General features: G+C 40.0%; 1 protein-coding gene across 1 annotated transcript in view; it reads left to right on the top strand.

Moving 5' to 3' along the window:
- The window catches only part of LOC106878743 (putative thioesterase PNKD), a 99,956-nt gene that overhangs the window by 47,478 nt on the left and 39,978 nt on the right, over positions 1–12,500 (top strand). The window contains exon 2 of the mRNA XM_089343683.1: positions 1,126–1,241. Within this exon, the coding sequence (XP_089199809.1) occupies positions 1,126–1,241 (116 nt within the window). The remainder of the gene's footprint in view (positions 1–1,125; positions 1,242–12,500) is intronic.

The following is a 12,500-nucleotide window of genomic DNA, read 5'->3' on the forward strand; positions in this document are numbered from 1 at the left end:
ATCATTAGCTAGGAGACTGCCTGCACATATGGTGGTTGTGGTGGTGGTGTTGTGGTTGGCGGTATGTGTTTACATGCTGAAAGACTGTCTCTCTGTTACATTCAACAACTATACAGGTCTCTGTTATTTCAACTGTGTTATCTTTTATCTGTTTTAGTCCATACTAACGTTAACACTTATAATTTGTAATACTAGTTTAATTGACTTAACTGATGCTGTGACTATTCACAAATATAAGACATTCTAACTTTTTTTTTTTTTTTAAAAAGTAATTTTTAAAATTCACACTGAAATCTGCAGCAGAAGAGGAAAAATTCCAAAACAAAACAAAAAAAAGACACTACTGATGTTGTTGTTGTTGTTGTTGTTGGTGTCTTGATTGAGCAAGTCTTCTAATGAAATCACATTCCAGTTGTGACAAATCCTCTTTTTGTATATCCAGAACAATTATTTATTATCCAGTGTGTTTGTGTGTGTGTTTGTATGAGTTTTACTTCAGTCCTGCTGTACTGTGTCTTGAGAGCAAGTGTCTTCTACTATAGTTCTGAACTGACCAATGCCTTGTGAGTGAATTTGATAGATGGAAACTGTGTGGAAGCTTCTTGTGTATGTGTGTGTTTACAGTCGGCCAAAGCTTCCATCACCTCCCCAGGCGTGATTGGCCCTTCGCAAGACTCCGCATCCAACCCCGAGATACATGGCAGACCGGCAAGAAAGTCCTCAAGGGCTCTCCCACCATCAGGACCGCATAAGCTCACTCCCTCCATCAAATCATATTACCTGTACAGGTGCACCATGTGCTACATGTCAGATGATGAAATGATCACACAGCAATGTGAAACGAAGTGCTTTGCTCAAGAATACAATGCAATACCCGGTCTGGGAATTGAAACCACAATCATACAATCATGAGTGCAACACCCAAACCACTAACCTGTGTGTTTTCATATATATATATAAATATATACAAACATTCATATATACATACATACTTACAAACATGCATACATACGTACTACATACATACATACATACACACATGCACATAACCACATATATAGACCCCAAGTCTTCTATTTTGTAAGCATCTATTTATCTTGACTCTTTGGTTTTATATCTTTCTAGATATTTTCTCTATACCAAGACACGTATTGGATATTTTTACCATCGCCGAGAAATCACAAGATACGCACAAGAACATCCAGATGGCCATTCCAAATGTCATGCAACAGAATTCATGGGTTAGTAAGATTAATTAAATCTAGTTAATATTTAATCTTTTATCTTTTAATCTAGTTTATCTTTTACTTTTATCTTTTACTCGTCTCTGTTGTTGGACTCCAGCCATGCTAGAGTGACACCAGTTGAAGGATGTTAGTCAAACAAATCAACCGCAGTACTTATATATACATATGCACATATATGTATATATGCACATATATACATATGTGTGTAATCATCATCATCATCATCGTCGTTTAACGTCCGCTTTCCATGCTAGCATGGGTTGGGCGGTTTGATTGAGGACTGGTGGATCAGGAGGCAACACCAGGCTCCAATCTGATTTGGCAGAGTTTCTACAGCTGGATGCCCTTCCTAATGCCAACCACTCCGAGAGTGTAATGGGTGTTTTACGTGCCACCTGCACAGGAGCCAGTCCATTGGCACTGGCAACGATCTTGCTCGAATGTCTTTTCACGTGCCACTAGCATCTTCATCATCAACATCATCATCATCATCATCATCATCATCATCATCATTAACGTGAAGAACTGGTAGAATTGTTAGCATGTCGGGCAAAATGCTTAGAGACAATCTTTTTCTGATTCTCTACAATACAAGTTTGGCTGGTGTCAACTGCGCCTTTCGGGGTTGATATAATCAATTTCTCCCTCTCTTGAAAAACCGCTGGTCTTATACAGAAATTAGAAAGAATCATCATCATCATCATCATCATCATCATCACCATCACCATCATCACCATCGTCATTGTCATCACTGTCGGCGTTGGCGGCATTAAAGCAGTGAGCTGGCAGAATCGTGAGCATGCTGGACAAAATGCTTATTGGTATTTCGCTCGTCTTTACGTTCTGAGTTCAAATTCTGCCAAGATTGCCTTTGCCTTTCATCTTTTCAGGGTCCACCACGAAATAAGTACCGGGCTTAGCACAGGGGTCTGTTTAACTGATTAACTCCTTCCCTGCAAAATTTCAGGTCTTATCTCTATATCTGAATACCATGTCTTGACCATGAACTGAACAGACCTAATGACAACTTATGACCTGCTAACCTCTATCTATCTCTCTCTTTCTCTCTCTCTCTCTCTCCCTCCCTCTTTCTCTATCTCTCCTTCTCTATCTCCCTCTCTCCCTCCCTCTCTCTCTCCCTCCCTCCCTCCCTCCTCCCTCCCTCCCTCCCTCCTCCCTCCCTCCTCCCTCCCTCCCTCCTCCCTCCCTCCCTCCCTCCCTCCCCCTCCCTCCTCCCTCCCTCCCTCCCTCCCTCCCTCCTCCCCTCCCCCCTCCCCCCTCCCCCCTCCCCCCTCCCCCTCCCTCCCTCCCTCCCTCTCCCTCCTCTCTCTCCCTCCTCCTCTATCTCCCTCTCCCTCCTTCTCTATCTCCCTCTCCCGCCTTCTCTATCTCCCTCCCTCCCTCCCTCCTTCTCTCCCTCCCTCTCTCTCTGTCTCCCGCCCTCCCTCTCCCTCCTTCTCTATCTCTCCCCCCTCTCCTTCTCTATCTCCCTCCCCCCATCTCTCTCCTCCCCCTCTCTCTCCTCCCCCCTCTCTCCCCCTCTCTCCCTCTCTCTCTGCTGGTTATCCACTAGTTCATTCACATGACCTACTACTTTCTCCTAGAGACATCTGGTACAGTAGACTTAGTGTGAAATAGAAATGGCATTGGAGTATGAGAGACAAAAACTATGTACAGAATGAAATACAGATTATAACAATGTTCAACCATAAAGACTGACTTTGACATGCCATAAGACTTGGTCACAGGCTGTTAGTTAGGAACTCTGATAATTTCATATCAATTATCAGAGCAAGCTTTTAAATATGGGTGAAAATTTATCAACAAGAGACCATTTAATTAATTAATTATTGAGTCGTTATATAGGTTTGGCTTACTGGAGTGAGTGAGGTAGGGAGTAAGGCATAATAATGTATTGTATTATAGGGGGGACACAGTTTCAATGTAGTTCTTGGGGATATTCAGCGTGACACAGAGTATGACAAGGCTGACCCTTTGAATTACAGGCACAACAGAAACAGGAAGAAAGAGTGAGAGAAAGTTGTGGTGAAAGAGTACAGCAGGGTTCACCAACATCCCCTGCTGGAGCCTCGTGGAGCTTTAGGTGTTTTCGCTCAATAAACACTCACAACACCCGGTCTGGGAATCGAAACCGCGATCTTATGACCGCGAGTCCGCTGCCCTAACCACTGGGCCATTGCACCTCCACTTTTAGAATAGTAACTTTGGTAAATGAAGTTTGCTTCAGCTTAGGTGGCAGCGAGGTGTCTTAGAATTGTAAGTGTGAATGCATATGATGTGAGTGTGTGTTGGAATGGGTGGGACAAGGGTTGGGGTGGGTATCTGTTTTTGTTTGTATTATCATTTTGATTTCAGGCTTTAAAACCATCAAATACCTCCACCTGACATCCCACCTTCCAAACCATCATCCAGGAAGTTATTTTTATTTGGCAAGGAGGAGGAGGCGGGTGCTGGTTGTGGTGGTGATGGTGATGGTGATGGTGATGGTGTTGATGGTGGTAGTAAGGTGATCAAGGAGGTGGTGATGGTAGGAGTTGATGATAGGGGCGGTGGTGTGGTGTTGGCAATCGAATTGATGATAGTGGTGGTGGTGGTAGTGGTGGTGGTGGTGGTGGAGAGATGGTGGTGACGCTAATGGTGGTGCTGGTGTTGGTGCAAGTTGTTTACCAGTGTCATCCTCCGAGTGAGGTGAATGAAGAAATTCTTATATGCAAGGGTTAGTTAGTTCTCAATGGCTCTCAAGTAAACTTCCTGGTTTCTTTGTTTTTGTTTTCATACACTCACACACACACACACACACACACACACACACGCGTGTCTTTGTATGTATGTATATATCTATGTATGTATGTATATTGTAACAGATAGATAAGACTACCAGTCCTGGCTCTTTATCAGCTGGTTTCCTGCTCAGCTTATCAGAAATTCCAAGCCGGAGGTTGTTTTTTTTTTTTTTTCTATCTTCCTTCCTGTTTCATTCTCTCTTGTATGTGTTCTCCCTCACTCCCTCTCTCTTCTCCTCTCTCTCTCTCTCTCTCTCTCTCTCACTGAATCTATCTATCTATCTATAACACTTTCCCCTCTCTTCTCTCTAACTTTCTCTATCAAACCTTTTGTTTTCGTCACCATTAATGTTGCTTATGTTTGGCAAAATCACTAAAGTGAAACTCAAAATTGCTTTGTGACATTTGACCACCTACCTTTCTTTTAACATTCTGAATTGAGTTGAAATCTCAGCAAGGTAGACTTAGCCTTTCATTCTACCAGGGTTGACATAAAAAGGACCAGTTTGTTATGCAGCTTGTTATGAGAGAGGGTCTGATTAAATTTGGAGCCTTGTGTCAACATTAGGGATCACTATTAAAGTAACCACTAAACAGACTTTTTTTCTCTAATTACCTTATATTCTTTTATATCTATTCTCTCTCTCTCTCTCATACTCATATTGTGTGAAGGTACATGACCTAGTGGGTAGGGCATTCAGATTACAATCACAAGGCCGTGAGTTCAACTCCTGGTGATGTGTCTTTGAGCAAGCCACTTTATATTTCACATTGGTGCAGTCCACTCAGCTGGCGATAATGCACACTCTGTATCCAGACAAAGGGATTAAGTCGATTACATCGACCCCAGTGTGTAACTGGTACTTAATTTATTGACCCCGAAAGGATGAAAGGCAAAGTTGACCTCGGCGGAATTTGAACTCAGAACATAACAGCAGACGAAATACCGCTAAGCATTTTGCCTGGCGTGCTAACGTTTCTGCCAGCTTCCACATAGTTTCTGTCTGCCAAATTTACTCAGAAGGCTTTAGTAGAAAATACTAGCCCAAAGTGCCGCATATTGGGACTGAACCTGAAACCACATGGCTGCCAAGTTGTCAAGCAAGCTTCTTAACCACACAGCCATACCTCTGCCTAAACTTTTTTGAAGTTTATAAACATCCCCAGTATTTAACTGATACTTAATTCATTGAACCCAGGAAGGTGTGAGGAGGGTGTCTGTCTGTCTGTCCACTGCCTGACCCATACCAGTTAGAACCACTTCAATCAAGGATTTATTTTGACTTGTGAAGGTCCCTACCTTAACCCACAACCTCCACCCACCATGAAACACCAAACTTTTTTTGTGACTTCCTTCTTCCATTATTGCCTTTCTCTCCTGTACTTCAACTGCCACCACCACCATCACCACCATCACCACAGCCACTACCATTATCTCCACCACCACCACCATCACCACCACCACCGTTGCCACCACCACCATCACCACCACCACCATTGCCACCACTGTTATTATCACTATCACTGCACAAGCTATTAATTATCACTACCACTATTACTGTTACAACCACCATTACCATCGCCAAGTTACTACTGCTACTACTACTACTACTACTACTATAGATTTTTCGCTCCTATGCTCTATATATATATAGGACTACTTTCCTATCTGACCTTTTCAACTTGGCTAAATTTAGTTTACCTTTTAACCAAGAGTTGGGATGCTGTCTATCTATCTATCTATCTATCTATCTATCTATCTAACTGTCTATGTATCTATACACACATATGCAGTCTGTGTGTGTGTGTGTGTGTGTGTGTGTGTGTGTGTGTGATGTACATATGTATAGTCATCTTCATTTTCTTGCAATTTTTACCACTGAAGTGAAATCCTGTAAATGGGAGAGTAATTTGCCTCTTCTGTCCAAAGACTGGAGTGGCACCTTGGGCAAGTGCTAGTAACTCCTTAGCTGCCCATACCAGGGATGCACACACACACACACACACACACACACACACACACACACACACATATATATATATATATATATATATATATATATATATATATTTATATATATATATATATAGGTGAAGTGTATTTGCTACTTAAATGTGGCTGACCCCTAAGGGTGGATGTTACTGTTGCTTTTAGCCCCAGGAGAACATCTCCTCCAGCTGGCTATTGACACACAATCTGCCAGCTCCATGCATATATATATGCATGGATGTAAGTATGTGCATATACATATGTGTACATGTGTACACATATGCAAATCGACCCCTGGACTTATTCTTTGTAAGCCTGGTGCTTATTCTATCGTACCTTTTGCTGAACTGCTAGGTTACAGGGATGTAAACACACCAACATCAGTTGTCAAGTGATGGTGGTGGGGACAAACACAAAGGCACACACACACCTAGACACATGCCCTAAGGTGCCATGCAGTGGGACAGACTGTGGGACCATCTACTTTATAGACCTTTTATCCTTTATCTTTTACTTTCACCTTGGCCATGCTGGAGCACCACTTCAAATTTTATAATTGAATGAATCATCCCCAGTACTTATGTTTTTAAGTCTGGTACTTATTCTATTGATCTCTTTTTGCTGAACCGCTAAGTTACAGAGATGCAAACATACCAAAACCGGTTGTCAATCAGTGGTTGGGGAACAAACACAAACAAAAAAGACACACACATAGATATATACATATAGTTTTCATCTACCAAATTCACTCACAAGGCTTTTTTGTTGGCCTGAGGCTACAGTAGAAGGTGCCACACAGTGAGACTGAACCCAGAACCATGTGATTGGGAAGCTAGCTTCTTACCACGCAGCCATGCCTGCGCCTATATATATATATGTGTGTGTGTGTGTGTGTGTGTGTGTGTGTGTGTGTTTATTATAATATTTTATTTCCTACCTTCATTTTTTTATCATTGTTGTTCAAATTCTATTTTCAATACCGGATACCAATCTATAATTGTCATTTATGAGAGATATTATTATTATTATTATTATTATTATTATTATTATTATTATTATTATTATCATTATTATTAATAATAATAATAATTATAATAATAATAGTAATAATAATAATGATAATGATAATGATAATAATAATAATGATAATAATAATAATAATTGATAGCCATGATAATCATGATCATGATCTGCTGAGCGATAACTAACACACATACATACATACATACATACATACATATAATCATCGCAACCACCACCACAACCACCACTTCTCCTTTTTCTCTGGTAAGTTCTTGTAAATGTCAAGCACATTGTAGTGACACAGGGTTAAGGTTGCAAAATGAAGAGGAGGAGGTGGATTGAGGGTCATTGAGAGAGGGAGAGAGAGAGAGAGAGAGAGTGATGTTTGATTGAATAACCTCTGTCAATTAACTCCTGACATTTCATAGAATCTTCAAGAATCAATTAATAAGCCATAGTGGCCACATCTCAGTAACACACGGCAACCTCATCTTTGTTTTAAATATTGGTATTAGGATGTAGAATAAAAATAGTAAATTGTTTAGAAGGGAGACTGAAAGAAGCCCTTCATGTCTGTGTGCATGTATGTATGTTACTGAGTATATATATGAGATGTTGTTACACATCGCTGGTCACAATGCCTTCTGCATTGTTTTAGCCATCAAATGATGCCACTCCGCTGACTGAGCGAGCAGGCTAACATTTCACCCTAATTGAAAGGGTGACCAGAGCAATTTGAAATAAAGTGTTCTGCTCCAAAACATAACATGCCGCCTAATCAGGGAATCAAATCCATAATCTAGTGATCGTGAGTGCAATGGCCTAGTAACTAGGCCCTGTAACTTATGTCCCTGTAACTTATGTCCCTGTAACCTAGCGGTTCAGCAAAAGACACCAATAGAATAAGTACAAGCCTTACAAAGTATAAGTCCTGGGTCGATTTCTTTGACTAAAAATCCCCTTCAGGTGGTGCTCCAGCATGGCTACAGTCAAATGACTGAAACAAGTAGAATATAAGAATATGTACATATTATCTTTAAGTGATTAGGGGTGAAGGCACACGGCCTATTGATTAAGGTGTTGAGCTCACAATTGCGAGATCACAGTTTCATTTCCCAGACTGAGCAGTGCATTGTGTTCTTGAGAAAACACATCATTTCACATTGTTCCAGTCCACTCAGGATCCCAACCCCCTGAATGGGACCCTGTGATAGACTGGGGTCCCATTCAGGAGAAATGCTGTGATCTCGGCCACATATTTGCCATGGAAACTGGAAAGTAATGTCCAGAGTATAGTTTGGATATTAGGTTCAGTATCACAATGTCATGGGTTCAATTCCTGGACCAAGCAACAAATTGTGTCCTTAAACAAGGTTCTTTATTTTATATTGCTTCAGTTCACTCGGGTTGATTTGTTTGACTTAAAACCCTACAAGGCAAAGCCCCAGCATGGCCACAGTCCATTGACTGAAACAAGTAAAAGATAAAAAAGAAGAAAAAAAATAGATAATCCATTGTTATTCAAGGAGATAACTTTCGAAAGTTTTCCTACATCTCCAACCCGCCTCCTTCCTTTTTTAAAGGTAGGACAGAATGAAGGGGTGAGCAGTTAGGTAGGGTTCACTTCCGAAAGCTTCTGCTAATAATACGACCTTTCTTTCAAGTGAAAGACACACTGTTGCCGTTGCTCCCAAGGAAGTTGAAATTTCATTTAACAAGGAGTTATCTTAACTTTGCGCAAACCACAAACAGACACACATGCATGCACTCACACAGACACACACACACATGCCCGCACTTACATACATACATGTCAGCACGTTGCTTATATAGCACACCACTTTGCTCACAAGAACATCCAACAGTAGACTTGTCATGTGACTTGTTTGATTCCTTCAAGTATATTTTGTACTTGCTGCATTCCAGTGTTAACCGGTAGAAGCTGTAGGGTGGGGAAATCTCTGTATTGGCCTGTGTTCATGTGTGTGTGTGTGTGTATGTATTTATATATATATATATATATATATATATATATACTCACACATACACACACATATATGAGTGCATGTGTATTAGTGTGTGAGTGCAAGTGTGTTTGTGTGTGTGTATATATACATATATACACACATATATATATACATATATTATATATGTATGTATATGTACACACACACACATATATATGTGTGTATGTGTGTGTGTATATATATATATATATATATATATATATATAGACACATATATATGCACATATGTATGTATATATATATATATATATATATATATATATATATATATATATATATATATATATATATATATATATATATATATACACATGTGTGTGTGTGTGTGTGTGTGTGTGTGCATGTGTGTGTGTGTGCGTGTATAATCTCTAGATTCAGTTTCTTGTTGACTATACACTATCTATCTTAGGTTGGCTAAAACAAACGCTGATCCTTCTGATGTGTCCATATGGGAAATGGATGTTTAGTGAGGACAATAGTGAGGATGATTATATATATATATATATATGTATGTATGTATGTATACATTTATATGTGTGTGTGTATGCATGTGTGTATGTGTATGTGTGTGCAATGAGTTTGTGCGTATGTGATAGAATGGTGGTGGTAGTGAGGTGTGAATATCCAAAGAGGAAGTTTTTGACAACACTCATAATCCTTTAGTCAAACTATCTTCTCTTGAGTTAATCCTCACTGTTTCCCCCACTACAATAAACCTGTGTTAAACATTGATCTAAGTGATTAACCTTTTGCAGACAGTTCCCCATATTGGTTTAGATGTGTTTCTTTTTTTTTTTTTGTTTTCATTATTATTTTATGTATTCTATGTTTTAAAACCTCTTCTATTTGTCTGAATGATCGAGAAGAGAGAGGGGGGGGAGGGGGAGAGAGGGAGAGAGAGAAAGGGAGAGAGAGAGAGAGAGTGCATATCCGTTAAACAACAATGATAATAACAATAATTTCTGACCTTGTGTCTGTCGTAAACAAACACAAGATCAGAAATCTCATGTGGAAGCAAAGGTTGGTGGGTAGAGGTGCAGGCGATCGATTAATTTAACTCTAGTGCTTGACGAGGACTTTATTTTATCAACCCCTGAAAGGATGAAAGGCAAAGTTGTCCTTGGTGGGATTTGAAGATCTGAATTTAGAATGAACACAGAGAGCTGGACTGGGGGGGGGGGAGAGAAAATACTTGCTAAGCATTTTGTCCTGTGTTCTACAAATTCTGCCAATCCCAGGCAAGATGGCGAAATGGTGTGAGGGTGGTTGCTATGGCATTGAGATAGATCCTGCTACCCCCCCCGTTAACGGAGACAAAACACAGATTTAAAACACTGGATGATGATGATGATGATGATGATGATGATGATGATGATGATATTGCCCTGATGCAATATCAAGGAGTGGTTCTCATGGCTTCTGATTTTAACTTATGGAAAGTTTTATTATGTGCATCAATACCACATGAGTACCACAGAATTGTTTGTCAATTGTTTGACCTTAACCAGTTGAGCATGTCCCTTAGTGGATGATGATATGTGCATCTCTGATCATGAGCAGGAGTAGTGGGGGAAGCATCATAGCCATGTGTTGAGAGGAATTCTTTGGGGTTTGAATAATTAATCCCTGGAAAAATGGGTGTTTCATTCATCATCTTTAGACAACCCTTAATCAGGGACCTTTTAAATGGGATGGGCTACTAAACCTAAAAAAATCCTAATTGGGTTCCATCTGCAAGGTCATGTGCTGTTTGTCTTGATATGAGGTCACCATGTCTCACACACATGGTTGTGATGCATGTACATAGTGTACCCTTATCAGATGGGTACACTGTATTTGTACCCCAGCATCACTTTGCTAGCATGCATTGTTCTTTCACTCGATAATAATAATAATAATAATAATAATAATGTTCTTTTTCATGACCATGGTTGGACATTCCTGGCAAAGCCTCTCTTCACAATTCACAATTTCCCATTGCTCCTTATTGAGATTTTTGTATCATCAGCTTGAGAGTTAATTGATCAATGTTCCGTGAGTTTGTTCCCACAATAGTAGCTCGTGAATAACTTCCTGCTTACTCTTCCAATAATGTCCTGCAGATCATAATCATCTTTAGTTACTATTTATAATTATGTTAGGCAGGTTTCTGTATAGGCTTTCATTTGTAATACAATAACACCAGTTTATGTTTTGTACAACCCTAAGCAATTTAGTTGTATGCACCATCTAGTTTCTTCTCAAGCGCTTGCATCAGGGCCCTTGTATCTGATCCATACAAGATCACTGACTCAACAGCTTTACATTGACACCAACTGTTATATGTGATACAGATGACATAGCTCTTTTATCATATACCAATGATTAAGCTTAAGAACGTTATAAAGTCTAATTCTTTGCCATGAAATTTGGTCTAAATGTGGTTGTTACCAAGACAGAATACATGTCACTAAATGAAGAGGATGGAAACATTGACAGACTGCATGGCAGGTTACGAAATATCAAGTTGATGATTTGGGCAGCTGAATAAGTTCATCGATAAGGAACATAATAATGATGGACTCTCCCGTCGGAGATGATGTATGAGTGTTCAACTTTTGCCCCACGGCCTGCACAAATGATTTGTTTATAGCGATCGAATGTTCGTACTGCACACTAGCTCACTCTCTCCATCAAATCAACATTGTCTGGACAATTGCACAGGTGTACCATGCATCAGGTGTCAAAGTGATTGCAGAGCAACATGAGGTGAAGTGTTTTGCTCAAGAGCACAATGCATCACCCAGTCTAGGAATTGAAACCACGATTGCTAGATTGAGAGCAACGCCCTTACCACTAAACCATGCACACTCATATCACCTTGTTCCACCAAAAGTAAACCACCACCACCACCACCACCATTACTTTTTGCATCTTATTTGTGCGATTATCAAAATGACTATTGTACTGTTTTGCTGGCATTTTCGCCTGTGGTAAATGAAACATCATTCATTGCTTCTGATTATGTCACATTTATAGAATATATGTTAAGTGTCTATAACAAAAATTTAGAAAATGTAGCTGTTACCAGAGATAATACTGAAGTGAACAAATCTATAGCGAATTTGTGTAGAATACCATTGATTGGACGTGCTTCTCATAAATTCAATCTAGCTGTTTCTGCTTATCTCAAGTAAGAAGTTTTGCTTGATAACATTAATGTGTTGATGGGCAAGATAAATTCATTAAAACTTGTAAGTAGTAGAGTAGGCACTCCATCGCTAACACTCCAAAATACACGGTGTTATTACATTGGCAAAATAATTGGTGGTGGTGGTGGTGGTGGTGGTGGTGGTGGTGGTGGTGGTGGTGATGGTGGTGGTGGTGGTGGTGGTGGTGGTGGTGGTGGTGGTATTAATGGTACTGGTTG

Source organism: Octopus bimaculoides, chromosome 27, assembly GCF_046866305.1.
Source record: "Octopus bimaculoides isolate indiv1 chromosome 27, ASM4686630v1, whole genome shotgun sequence".
NCBI classification, from domain to species: Eukaryota; Metazoa; Mollusca; class Cephalopoda; order Octopoda; family Octopodidae; genus Octopus; species Octopus bimaculoides.